Consider the following 14,727-nt stretch of genomic DNA (forward strand, 5'->3'; position numbering starts at 1 on the left):
TTATTTCCACTAAACACAGAAGATCCAGCTTGTGTAAAAGACACTTTATTGAACGTACCAGCAGTCAGACTTGAGTTAGCTTGAATTAATTTAAGTCACTTTTTAAAAACAAGAATTAGAAAGGCTAAACACAACAGCCACTAGCATTTCAAAAACAATAACTGTACATACATAAAGTCAACTGAAATAAATAAATCTATGTACGTAGTTAGTTTGGCCTTATTTGTTAAAACTATATATACAATACATCAAAATAAAATATGCATCTTTGTAAGTAAATCAGTACTAGAAGACAATGTTAAAAGACAAAAGTGCGCATTTAAAAAACAGAAGAATAGTACAATGCATATGCCCCAAATACTGGTTCTAAATAAATATCAAAACACCCGTGCTTCCTTTCAGATTTCACTGTGCATGTGGTTAGAGCCTCAGTACGTGCAAAGACTGCCCCCTACTGTCGTTAAAGTGTTACAGGAGACTAACCAAAGCTTACTGAAGATTCCCAATCTGAATGCAAGGACTCTCAACCACAAATCACACTTAGTATTTCCCTTTGACGCTGACATAATATTGATCTTCCACTGCAAGCAAGCCATCGCAACACACTGTAACAGCTTCAGAGCAAGAACACTGATTTAAATGTAAAACAAATGCACAAGCGATTTTACACATTTGCGTTGTAGCAATGCAGAGTATACAGTAACATGAGACATCAGCACATCCCACAGGGAACAGAATCACTTCCACAGACTCCGCATAGGGAAAGCTCAAAAATACATTTTCCACAATAAATTCAACTCGCTTCCTCAAACAATAGCAGCAATACAGCAGCTGTAAGAAAATGATACTCAAAAGAAGAAGGAATGTAGGACTTCTCGAGATAACTCAACAAATGTTGATCTTTAAAAATGACCATATTATCTTTGTTCGTTTTTTTATAACGATTTTGTTATGGAAACTGAGAACTCAAGGAAGGCACCATCATGAACAAAGCACTCTGTGCTGTCTAACCTCAACAACTCCTCAGTGAAAAGGACATGCAGCAACAAACTGGTGTGTGTAGGGAGTGAGATGTACTGTAGGTGAAATGATGCTGAAAATAATGAATGATCATCCTGCTGTTGTGACCCTGATGTTAAACACAGTGGGTGTGAAGCATGAAATGTGAGTGATGTTTTAAAAAAACAAACATGCAATATGTGTGCTTTTATGTGTCGCAGGCCTGAATCCATTTTGGTTTCCTACAGACAGAAGTGAAAGGCCCATTCACCTGTGTGTGTGTGTGTGTGTTTGTGTGTGTGTGTGTGTGTGTGTGTGTGTTTGTGTGTGCGCGTGCGTGCGTGCATGTGTTGTTCAAGCTGGGAGTGTGTTGAAAGGGAGTGACTGTTGGGAGTGCAAGAGAAGCAGTGTTATAGGGGGGACGTGTGTCTTTTAGATTATAACTGGTTGTGTCATTTTGCATGTGTGTGTGTGTGTGCGTGTGCGTGTGCGTGTGTGTGTGTGTGTGTGTGTGTGTGTTCGGGTTGTGTGTGTGTGCGTGTGCGTGTGCGTGTGCGTGTGTGGGTTACGGGTTGTGTGTCCAGAGTGTAACAGTGCGGTCAGCAGAGGATGAGAGGAAGGACAGGTCCTCTGTGTGCCATCGACACTGGATCACTTTGTCTCCGTGCTCTCCCACCACCGTCTGAGGCAGCGGCTTGGTCAGGTCGCCTAGAAACACACTCAGTTGTATTAAATATCACTCAACTTTTTATTATACAATGACTTTTTTAAATACTTTTTTTATGACAAACTTCACAATGACTTTTTTAAATATTTGTTTTATGTCACACTTCACAATGACTTTTTCAACTGATGTACTATACTATGACTTTACAACATGTATCTCTAATAGTGACAACTGTTTAATCGCATACTGTACTTTATATTGAAATGTTATCAAATTCCAAAGATATTCAATTTTCAATGACATACAAACGCACAATAAACAGAAAACTTTTGAAACAATATATAATATAATAATTAAAGGTGCCCAAAAATACATGACTTTCAAACACATGCATGGCCCTTTGGTCAGAGTATAAAATAGGATAGCCTACATAAAAAGACAACTTAAAGCAGTATGTATGTCATTTTGGTCACAGACTCTAAACTAAGCATCCTCTTGCAGTAGTTAGGGAACACAATTAAAGCAGTATGTATAAATAATAAATAAATACTTTGTGGGTAGATGGGACATACCTTGGAGGTTGCTGACGATGACCTTCATGTCGTAGGAGCCGGTGAGAAGGTAGTGCGCTCCGGGGGAAAACCGGACGGATCTCACGTCGCTGGAGTGCGGCCGATACACCTGTACGGTCCGTCCTCCTCTGATGTCATACAGCATGCATGCACTGTCTTCCTGTCCTGTTGCTAGGAGACGGCCACTAGGATCGACTGCTACCGAGGCAACAGGACTTCCTGTGCGGAAAAAAAGGGTGTGGATGTAAAAACCTGGACATGATAACCAGTCAAATCTATCAGGTCTGACAAAGACTGGACAATACAGCAAACAATGCCAAAAATAATTGCGATTCTCGATATTACCCAGATAATCATCAAAATACCCTTACATCTTTTAAATAGCACTACTGGATTCACTTTGTTACATTTTGTTCAACAAACATAGAAAAGGAACATTTTGAGAGTCTGTTCTATAATTATTCCTGTATTTTTTAAATCAGGCTTTTTACTCTATCTATAGAGAGCTAGACAGCTTTAATCACGATGCCTGATATTCCCCAGAATCAACGGATTCTGAATATATTTATCCATCTATCCACGATAAAATCTGTCATTGTCCCATCCCCACTAAGAGAGTCATTGTCATCATTAAATATCTCATCATTTCTTTGCAGAGCATCAGCAACTATTGTGGAAGTGGTTCTTCTTCTGGTACATGGCTCAAACTTTTAAAAGTATTGATGGAGTTATTTGTCCAAAAACATGCAGGCCTTACCTGAGCCGAGGCAAGCAGTCCCCACCACTCGCACACAGCTGGGCACCCTGAGGTCCCAGAAACGCACCGTCTTGTCTTGAGAGCCCGAGGCGATCATCCAGCCCCCCCACGTGTACAGAGACAGAATGTGACCTGAACAGCAACACGAAAACGACATGTCACACACACTCTCTCCCTGACCCCTTCATGTTTTCAGTTCAGATGGATGGTGTACCTGTGTGTCCGCTGAGCGCGTGAAGACCCTGGCCCCTCTGACAGTCGGTGGTGTAGATGTTACAGTCTCCAGCTCCGGCGCTGATCAAGATGGCTCCTCCACTCTCCGGACCCTCCATGAAGGCCAGGTCTCGGATGGTGCCGTCATGCATGCTGAACTCCAGGTCTGGGCCTGGCCACAGAGAGACATAAACACACATGAGACTGGTTCTGAGGTGCCAATAGGCCCCGCCCCCAAGTATCCACTGTCTGTACCTGTGGCGTTGCACGTCTCCGCATTGAAAGGGAGGACTTTGACATATTTGTCATTGGAGCCGGTGGCCAGCAGCTGCCCACAGTGGCTCCAGGCCACGCAGTAGATGGAGCCTTTGTGGTGTTTGTTCCTCTTGAAGCGCACCACCGGCTGCTTCGGGGGACTGGAACCACTGAGGAGAGGACAAGGGAAGAGGAGGCAAGGAAAGACAGGTAGGAGACAAAACAAGTTAATAGGAAGATGCTAAAAATGTAGTCAACATGTGGCCAATTTGTCCAACACAGTATATGGTTTGAACTTTAAGCCTCTACGTTTTAACCAACATAGATGAGAAGCACAATAAAATGGACATTTGAACTTTTTTTACAACTTTGCAACTACATCTGCTCAGAATGATCACGTGATATTATCAAAAGCTTCTTACTAACTAAAGGAAAACACATTAATGATACAGAGAGCAGTGGTCTGCAGATCCATGGTCAGGTTGAATTCTCTGCCGGTGCATATTATTCAGGAACGTTTTCTAAATCAGTTTAAAATGTTGTCAAAACAGTATCTCCAAACATTTCAGGAACCATGTTGAATACATGTTTACCATCACAGGATGGATGCCATATCATGTAAATGTCATACAGACAAGGTGTTATGTTTAATAATAATTAATATTTAGAAGAAAAAGTTGGCTATGATTCAAAATATCATCATCAACTATATTCTACACAGTTTTGGATGCAGGATGCAAAGATCACAACACGATATCATGGCCAGTGCATTTTGTTGTGATGCTTCATACAATCAACCATAAATACATATGGAACAGATAGGGTTACTCTTGATTAGGAGAATAAGGGGCTTGAGCTCTGTGTTACCTTTTGTCTAACGTGTCTGGGTAAGCACAGACGCGTAGTGTTTTGGAGTTGGATCCCACAGCGTAGAGCGACCCAGACGGGTGGAAGGCGACGGCTCGAATGGCCTGAGTGTCTTCCAGAGAATGAACCGGAACAAACAGGCTTTTAGTCGTGTCGCCCTGCAAACACACCCACATATTAAAACACATGAGGACGCAGATTATATGTAATTAGAAGTGTAAACTACTTTGATCATCCTGACACTATGACATCTATAATAGCATGATGCCACATTATGATATATGCATTGTCTAATCTGCCTAATTAGATGCAGCATGAGCTTGGACTGTGATGAACCAACAAGGAATCTACTCAACTTTAAAATCTGATCAGACAAGTTCAGAGAGTGTTAACAATATTAACAGCTAACCTGAGAGAAAAGGTATGTTTAAAATAAAGATATGAATAATAAAAAGGGCATATCTACCTCTTTACTTCGGGATAAGGAGCCTGGAGAGTCATCTAGTTGACTTTCTTTCAGTTTAGGCTCACTGCAAAAGCACAAAAATACATACATGTTAACACTGAAAACAACTCTGGTATAAAAACAAAAAGAAATCCTATCCAAAGTACCTCTGGGAGATGACAGGGGACTCATTTGGAGGCGGGACCGGGCGCCCCCCCACGGTGCGCTGAGGGGTGCTGCTGAGCACCCCTTCCTCTTTGGTTTGCTCCGGGCTCACAGATGGAGGGTTGTTATTGTCCTCAGAGGCGGGGGTGTTCCCGTTGCCATTACACTGCTGCGTCAGAGACTTCACCTCCTCTCCCAGATCATCCATCCCCACATTGAGCTCCTCCAGCTTCTGGATGGACCTGAGGAGCACACACACACACACACACACACACACACACACACACACACACACACACACACACACACACACACACACACACACAGAAAGTCTTTAGTTCTCTTTGCCCGTGCCTCTTCCTCTCTCATTTTATTATAGAACTCTTATACATAATAGGGTGGAATGCAATTCAAACTTCAGCAGACTAATTCAATATTCTCTCATAACAAAGATGAATTGAAACTGAATATTTAGTTAGAAGACATCATGTGAATTTAAGAAATTATAACATCTTCCTGTTTTTTCAATAGATGTTGACTTTTGGACTGCGCTCTGGAGATATTGGAAATGTTTGGATCACACTTAACAGAATAAAAAGATAGAAATTAGAAATTAGAAAAAAGCTGTGCAACTTGAGAATGGTGATTTAAAATGTAAATGTCAACTTTATTTATGAAGAGATGACCCTTCAAACTATTTCATAAAGCCCTATTACGTGCCATTTAGAAAGAAAGAAAAAGCCACTTCAAATTCTACTTTTCAGTCAACACACTGCTGTTGACCAACTAATTCTAGTTTGAAACTGAAAGGGCGGAGGACAAAAGAAAACTGAAGTAATGATGTAATTATTCACAGCTAGCCTTGTGAATAATGCAGAGGCTACAGGGAGAGGGAGGACAGGAGGAACTCTCAGGGGACAAATCAAAGAGCTTTTGTCTTGCTGACACAGCAGAAATAACACATGTCATTTTTGTCACAGACTCTAAACTAAGCATCCTCTTTCCATAGTTTGGGAACATGCTTAAATTGCCAAGGTACATGTGCTATTTCTGAGAATGATATTGTGTACAATTAATAAACAAAGTTCAGTGGTCCCATGAGTCCATCCCGGGGCAGATGGTGCACTGTGAACTGAAGGCATTATGGGGGATGTGTGTCGTACTAGGAAACCCCACATGGGGCTCATCACTTACAGGGCCTTATTATGTCCATTTCTCCATGTCTGACAGCTGCTGCTCTATTGTACCAACATATTGAACACCACACATAATTAGCGAGCTTGAAACACAAAAGCGCGACAGACTGCTTTCCATAGAGGTTTGCCATATGACATGACAGGTGTCTATACATACAGATGAACACTTCCTGTCTGACAGAGGAGCATTTCAGGTTTCTGTGTGTGTGTACCTGTTGAGGAACTTCTCCGTGAGGCTGTGCTGCATGTCGCTGGGCGGGGGCTCCTGCTGGACCCCTCCCTCCAGCAGCATCTGCTGGTAGAGCTGCCTCTGCTGCTGCTTCTGCTCCAGGTGCTGCTGCACACGGAGGCGCTGCCTGTAGTACTCCTCGTACTTCTCCGTCGAGTCACGAAGCTGAGGGTTGAACATGGGGTGATTACAAATCCCAAACTCAAGTTGGTTGTTGTTCACACACGTTACACAAAGGTCTTCACATCCTTCTCTGCTCGTTACATGAACACATCTTTGGGACTGTATACTGTATCTGTACAGTGTATATTCCTTTTAAACTATACCTTCGCACAAAACTTTCACTCCTCAAAACTACACAGCCCTTCTATTCTAGTCAGGAATATTTAGCATATTTTTATAGAATTCTTTTTTTCTTGTAATTTTATTCTATCAAGATCAGAAATGTTTAAACATTTTTGTAATATTTTTTCAAATTCATGTATATTTTTATTTATTTTTTGTACGTGTTTTTCTATTTAAGATATGCACCAATACGGCAATGCAAAAATCCTTGTACATGAAAAATTACCTGGCAATATATGTCTATTCTCTATTGTTAGGCAATTTGATCTAAATAGCTGATTTGCTCTGAATATGAAAACAAACAGGTAAAGGGCTCAGTAGAAAATATGAACACTAGCATGTAAAAATTCACACAGACACGTGTAGAAAACTCAGCACACACAAAGAGTAATATCCCCCCACCATACCCACTGCCAGCTGCTGTTAACTCTATTCAAAGGCAGCATTGTGCTCTAGCGTTTCTTCTGTCAGTTCAGGTATTAGAGGGGGGGAGGAGGGTGAGACTGACAGTAGAGGACAGGTCACTTCCCCTCTCTGTCCTCTGCTTCCTGTCCTCACAATCTGATGGGAACAGATCTACTGTATTTTTGTGAGGGGGGAGACACTGGCACAGTGCCCAGGATTGAGGGCAGAGAGTAAAACAAGAAAGAGAGGGGAGGAGACAGAGACTCTGCCTCTGTTCACGGCCTCTTTGTGTCTCTAGGGTGACGGAGAGGCAATAGCTTCACACTGAGCTGCAGAGGAGGGTCACACAGAGACGGGTACCGAGTTAACACCGTGTTTACAGGCAACATGAGGGGAGCAATGACTCATAGAACCACATTTTATTTCCCCCTGTTTCTGCTCTGCTCATCTCCTTTGTTACTGGCTGGAGAATCCACAACTACTAGAGGCCTTCTTTTAACATTGGAAAGCTGATTTATGGACATTTGGAAGTCACACTGAATCTAACAATGTGTGTGTCATGTCTGTGTGATCAGATTTGAGTTATGACTCAGATAAGGAGGATACATCGTGAATAATCAGCTACAAAAGCTACAAAGAAAGAGTAACTGTTGTTGCCATGTGTCTGTATACAGCATACACAAACCTTTATTCTACATGCACAAAGGTTTAAAGTGCAAATGAAGAGGCAGAGGACAACAGAGCTATAGTGCAGCATCGCTTTAAGCAGCCATGACAGTGCCACGCAGAAGGAGGATGACTCAGACACAACAAACTGAACATCAGAACTGCTCTATATATAGGCCTTCAGTGTAGGCAACACCCAGCAGGGAGAACAATAGGGACATTAGAAACAAAAGGGAAAGACTTGTTCAGTACACATTTAAAAGATCTAATGAGTTAAATATCAGAAGTGTACCTCGTTCCTGTCCTCGGAGTCGGCTGACGGTGCGTCCTCGCCCGGCGCTGAGGCAGGACGCAGACTCTGAGCTCCATCTGAACCCATCATCTTATCCACAGGTGTGTCTGTCCGTGACCTGCAGAGGAAACACACCAGAGCAACAGATTGAAGCTCTGCAAGGGGGATACTTTTTCAAATTCACTTGAAGTTATTATGATGTATTTATTTTGTTTTGTTTGTTTTTTACAAGAGCTTTCATTGTTATTTAAATGTGTATACCTATAATACCTTGTACGGTGTGAGGGTCTAAGGACAGAGGGTGTCGTATTGTCATACTGATATTCTGTACAAACTGTGAAGTCCACTGAGACAAATGTAACATTTGTGATATTGGGCTATATAAATAAACATTGATTGATTGATTGATTGATTGATTGATTGATTGATATAATAGTTCATAGATCACATTCTCCTGAATTGTATATTATTAAAAACAGTAACCAGAATCTACTTTTTATTTAATCTAGAACTCAAGAGTCATGTCTTCACTTCACACTTCCCTTGTTTTGTATGGGCAACTTCTGAAATGCACTTGAGTTTAGCCAATTTCTTCATATTTGACTATACTGTTTTCTTGCTTGCAGCTGATTGAGTTGATCAAAATGCATTGTTTTAATGTGTATTCCCTGTTGAGATGGTTCAAATATTTTAAAAACATGTTCAATACCATTCCAAAACATTTTCTTGTTTAATTTGTTTACACAACTTAGCTTATATATACATTCAAATTGCATACATCCAGTCATTCAAAGGGAAAGCTATTAGGGGGTCCCTGGTAAATGATCTATCCCTTAGGTCCTTGGCTTAAAGGCAATTGATCATCTCTGAATTGAGAAATCAGAGGTATTGCATTAAACTAGAAACGGACAAAAATGTGGCCCTCCTACGTTTCAGGTGACTCCTCGAAGATGCTGTGGCAGTCGGAGCTCTCCATCATGAGACTCCGGCTCTGCCCCCCCGATCCGGGGTAGTGGAAGTTGGCGAATGAGTGCGACATGGGAGAGACTCCTTTCCCCGGCGCTGCCTCCCCCCCGCTCGCTCTCTTATCCTGGCCGGACAGGCCGTAGGACAGCCCGTCCAGCGCTGGGTTCAACGAGCGGGACATGTAGGTGTCGGCAGACTGCGGGCGGCGCATGGGGGAGGAGGGGTAAGGGGACAGTTTGCTGATGAGAGGCGTGAGCAGGTCAGAGTAGCCCGTCTTAGTGGGCTTGACCAGGCGGTCCACGTGGATGTTGAGCTGCTTCTGTTCGAAGGCGCAGGAGAAGACAGTATGGGACAGGTTCTGCATCCACGAGAGCAGGGACAGGTCCAGGTCGTCACAGCCGTTACCGCAGAGCATGTCCACCCCCACCAGCACCTCACCCTCCATGATCTCCTCACCCGTCGCCTTGCTCTGGAGATAAGATACAACAACATGTAGGTTTAATCGTCTGCAAACTTTACACAAACCCATCTGTTGACTAGTTCAGACCACAGTTTGTGTGTTTGGTTTGACTGGTTCAGACCTGGCAGAACTCCACGCAGCACTCATAGAGGACTCCCTTTAGCAGCAGCTGGAAGAGTCGGTCCTTGCTGGCCTTGAATCCAGCCTCACTCAGCTTCCTGTCTGCAGGGATGAAGTCAGCCACCATGTTGCAGGCCTCCTCGAAACACTGAACCCTGGCCGTGCTCGGGTTCCATTCCTGCAGAATGCCAGCAGAGAAATACGAAATGAACACATGGAAGTACAAATATTAACAAAACACTGTACTGTTTGTAAGTGAATTCAATTAAACTTGAAGATCAGTGCACAAGAACATAAAAAGAAATACTGCTAGAGCCAAATATCCTAATAATAAATAAATCCTTAGTTAATGTTATACAGAAATGGCAGAAAATACTTATTAATATGATATTTGATATATATGGTGATGTCCGGCTTTCTTTTCTTTAAATATCATATTAAACTGAAAACCTATGATAAGAAACTGTGATTTACCTTTTTACAATTTTCAAAACAATTGATTGATTAAGTGAGAAAATAATTGGCAGATTAATTGAGAATGAAAATAGTTGAAGCTCCAGCTTCGAGTCTCAGCAGATTGCAAAAAACAAACAAGAACATTTATATATATACCGTATATATATATATATATATAAAAAGCATACTCTATTCTTTACTTATGTAATATTTCTGATTATCCAGTTTCATAATTCTTGCCTTGAACTCAGCATGGTTTGTGAGGCGGGGCAGTGTGAGGAGCAGACACAGTTTGCTGTAGTCATCTTTAGTGGGACAGAACTCTTCCAGGGCGTGGAGGCACTTCACTGCTTCCTGCATGGTGAACTCCAACTAAAGAAAACACAAAAGGCATTTCAGGTTGTCACAAAGGACTGAGTAGAAGCTTCTCTCTGAACAGCATGAAAAATAAGGTAAATGTTGAGCATTATTCAGTAACACAATTTCGATTTCTGTGCATCTTTAAACTAGCCTAGCAATATGAGTTGAGTTGGTTAAAAAAAAAAGTGGAACATCACAGGTGAACTGTACTATGGGAAATGTTCTGTTAAAAGGGTTATTCTAACACAGACAGTCGATCACAGTATCAGAAGCCCACATAAACAGCTTAATCCTGATAAATCCTCCACTGCAGTGAGGCCAATAGACACGTCACTCCTTGCATGCAAATGCAGCCACTGCTGAGTTTACACAAACACAAAACCTTCTCCTCTCTCTCAAAGACGGGGAGATTTGTTCAGATGACTTGCAGAGCTGCAGTTAAACGATATATTCTGAGCAACACTGTTTGCTTCTCTTCTTATCTTTGAGATTGAGCCTTCGTGTTTACTGCCATGACAACCAGTCAGTGGGAAGACAAAGCAGCGCTGTAACAACTGCTATTTAACAAGATGGAAATACAAGGCTGTGTTACTGGTGAAGTTTAGTGACTTACATGCTGAGGCTCATCTTCTGCAGACATGGCGTTATTCACACACAGAGCCTCCAGAAACTTCTGCTTGAGGATGATGTAACGAAACCTGCAGACATGACAGTTGACATTGAGTTGATGCTGTTTGTGTCTAGCTTTGCTTCTGTAGTCCATCTCAGAATCAACAAAGGATACATGAACATACTGAAAGTGACTCACACAGTGAACGCACCTTTTTTTGTCAAACTTATCCATGCCCTCCAAAGGCTGAATGAACTGCAAGACCTCATCCCACTGGCCGTCAAGCACCAGTTGCCTGGAAATAAAATAAACAGTTAATTTTAATAAACGGGTATTAAGTGAAATTAGGTCCTTGTATTGTGTCCCACAAAATTGTAACTTCAATTATTTATATAATTTAAAATTGAAGAGCAATGCATTTTTAGAATCTCTGACAACCTGATAGCTCTGGTATTTTCCTAATAAGGATCCATGACAAGGTGAGACACACTATTAATCAATACTTCACACTAGAAGGTGAAAAACCAAGATGTATTTAATACTCAAAGATGAGTAGAGTTTCAGGCAACACACTGTTGGCTGACTTTCAGGAGAGCACTCACGACCACAGCAGCTGAGCAGTGTTACATTATCCTAATACAGAGGACACTATCAGATACACTAAACTTTATGACTGGAACAGTTGCCTGTTGTTTCTGCTTCATAGTAGGCAGCTTTTTTGGGGTTCATGTATCCAGACGGCTTGGTGTAGATGTTGATGTTGAGTTCTTGTACCTGAGGAAGAGCATGTCGTCTGAGTAGAGCCCGTTGATGACGCCGCTCTCCTTCTCCAGAGCCAGCATGCTGATGTGTAACTTCCTGGAGTGGAGAAAGTCCAGGATCGCCTTGATGATCTCCACCTCCTTCACATTTATGGTTTCCTCCGCTGTCATGGTGACGACTACCAATGACAAGGGCAATAAAGCAAAATGCTCGTAAGGTAAAACCACACACACACACACAGCAAAAGAAAACCCGAACACAACAGTTTGTACAGTACATTTGAACATGTCTTAAAGTAACGCATACATGTATGACACAGTTCAATGCTTTACAGTTAACATTAGTTTGATTCCTCTTAAGTTATTATGCCGCATCTAGACAAACATTAATATAAGAAAATATCCTTATTACTGTGCTAATGATTTTAGCCATATTGAAGACAGCATCTAAAATGCAGGTGTTTTAGTGGAGTTGTTCAATGGCAACCAGATGATTAGACTGGAAAGCTACTAAATAATTATAAATATGTGTTTATGTGTAAATACACAATACATATGTGTGGATTCGAACTGTATGCATCGGAGATTTAAAGTGCCTCACTTTGCATGTTACATTTAATCTAAGATTAAATAAACTCAATGTATGAACCTAATATGCAAAGTCACAAATCTGACATTACCTCTCCTCAGAAGAGTTTAACAACCTGACAGGAGTCTGTTTTGATTTTATACACAAACACATGAATGCATATTAACTCTATCTTTAGGCCACCAACTAAATTAGTGTTGTCCAGATGGACTGAAGCCTCTGCTAGGATATGTTAATGTTCTTCAGTATTTGATTTGACAACTTATGACAGCATCATACAACTTTATAATACAGTACAATTTATGTTATTAAGAGTGCAGCTTTTCTGTTATCAGATAATCATGTCATAATTAGGACAGTCTGCCATATATTAGTCACATTCATCCTGATATTCTGCCCATAAGTCAACAGATGTTGGTGAAACAAGACAGAAACAGCTGTATGTAACTGAGCTTAACTCCTCCACATGTTGTGTTTACAGAGGAGAGAATTATCTTATCATATTTTTTCAAGACAGGAAGTATCCTCTAATTCATCTATATATGTATATATAAAAAATCAACACTTAAAAGAAAGCCATTTTGCCTAGCTTACTAGTAATCAAAGAGCAAAACACTGCAGTGCTGCTAAGCTAGCATGAGGGATGGTTAGCTAATAACACTGGGGCTTTAAGCCTCAAGTCAAACATTATAAGAAGCTTAGGCTACTTGTTAGCGCTACATAACCTCTGAGTTAACACACCGGATTATGGCGAAACCAAAATCAGCTAGTTACCGTCAGAGCTCACATAAAGCAGGCTAATTTAGCTGGTAGTTAGAGGGGAGCAGATGAGCTAGGCAGGCCGAGGAGAGAGAGGGATCCTCGGCTAGTTAGCAGGGCGGTGCGCACTGACAGCCGAGAACAACACAACCCGCTGCGCTTGATGCTCACCTGTTTCTAACAATGCATGGGATGGAAAAACAGTGCCCCGGGTGTTTCCGTGATGTTGACAGACGCTGTCACCGAGAGTACCGCTCGGTATTTTTACTGCTGTCTGTGTTGCCCCGGCTGTCCCTCCTCCTTGTCTGGCGGTGTCTCCTCCCTGCTGGGTCTCTCTCTCTCTCTCTCTCTCTGCCCAGCCCTTCTGCTGCTGCTGCCGTCTGCAGAACACCGCCTCCCACAGCCTGACTCTCTCCCCTCGGGAATACAACATGATAGAAACTCATTCAATACATAACCAGTGGTGTAAAGTAACTTAGTACATTTACTCAAGCACTGTAATTTTTAGTACCATTTTGCAGGTACTTGTTCTTTACATCAATATGTCAATGTTGTGCTAGTTGTTACTTCTATCACAATACAATTCAGAAGTAAATACTAGTGTACTCCACTACATTTATTTAGTAGCTTTAGTTACTTGGCAAATTTTGATTAATCATGTGAAATGTAAACAACACTTAAATAAGACTTTAGTTACACAATTAGCTACCCTGCCTGCACCATACAAAGTCATTAAAACTGAACTTAACAAAGTCATTAAAACTGAATTTAACATGCTCTACCTTCACCACACTTTAATGCATCAATAATACATTATTCTGAATTGGGCCACTCTGCATGATGAGTACTTTTATTTTTGGAAGTATATTTTGATGCTAATATTTTTCAACTTTGACTTGAGTAACAGGACTTTTAAAAGTCACTGCGGTAGTTCTTTGTTTGTTCTTGGTTTGTACTTTTATTAAAGTACTTATTCCACCTCTGGTACTCACTGACGTCACTGATCCCTAAATAATCTTATACAGTATATGCAGTCTATGGATATGCTCCTCTAACAGCCCAACGACAAATTGTCCCTTTCTCTATAGGGCAGCTGTGGCTTAGGGGTAAATGGATGTAAAGGGACAGTCCCTAGAAAATGGGCTGGCTGGCATAGGGCCTGGGAGCATCACGGCGAAGGTGGTCGAAGGTCAAACCACTGGGGGCTTGGGCAAGATTTTGGTAGCACTACAGTGCACAATAGTTAATCATTGAGTATTCTACCAAATAAATATTTACCAAAATTATGCAAACATATTTATTTCATAACTTGTTCATGTAATAAACCAACAGACCATTAATATGTGAAGAGATGTTAGTCCTTCACTTTATTACAGTGGAGTTACTGAATATTTTACACAAATTATGCAAAATCATATTTCTTTAACCAAGTGTTGTATTATAACCAGTAGTATTTCCCAAAACATTTCAGGCATTTCTCTGTGTTAATTATCAACTGAGGTGGATGCCAATGACAGAAGCTTTTATAGGCTGGTTCTATATGGGTACCGCTGATTTATTTATCTAAAAGAAT

At 41.3% G+C, this 14,727-nt stretch overlaps 1 protein-coding gene across 1 annotated transcript; it reads right to left on the minus strand.

The window, feature by feature from the left end:
• Positions 1–29: 29 nt before the first annotated feature.
• wdr47a (WD repeat domain 47a) lies at positions 30–13,482 on the minus strand. The gene is made up of 17 exons (XM_010775959.1): positions 13,326–13,482; positions 11,820–11,985; positions 11,257–11,340; positions 11,049–11,133; positions 10,316–10,447; positions 9,621–9,797; positions 9,003–9,508; positions 8,074–8,191; positions 6,349–6,530; positions 4,943–5,182; positions 4,797–4,860; positions 4,331–4,488; positions 3,464–3,633; positions 3,210–3,380; positions 2,996–3,127; positions 2,239–2,457; positions 30–1,707 (listed from the first exon to the last, which is right to left on the minus strand). Exons 2-17 carry the CDS (start codon positions 11,975–11,977, stop codon positions 1,565–1,567), a joined length of 2,739 nt encoding a protein of 912 aa, XP_010774261.1. The 5' UTR covers positions 11,978–11,985; positions 13,326–13,482; the 3' UTR covers positions 30–1,564.
• Positions 13,483–14,727: the final 1,245 nt, after the last annotated feature.

The sequence above is a fragment of the Notothenia coriiceps genome, unplaced genomic scaffold, assembly GCF_000735185.1.
Source record: "Notothenia coriiceps isolate Sejong01 unplaced genomic scaffold, NC01 NC01_scaffold00016529, whole genome shotgun sequence".
In the NCBI taxonomy this organism is placed as follows: domain Eukaryota; kingdom Metazoa; phylum Chordata; class Actinopteri; order Perciformes; family Nototheniidae; genus Notothenia; species Notothenia coriiceps.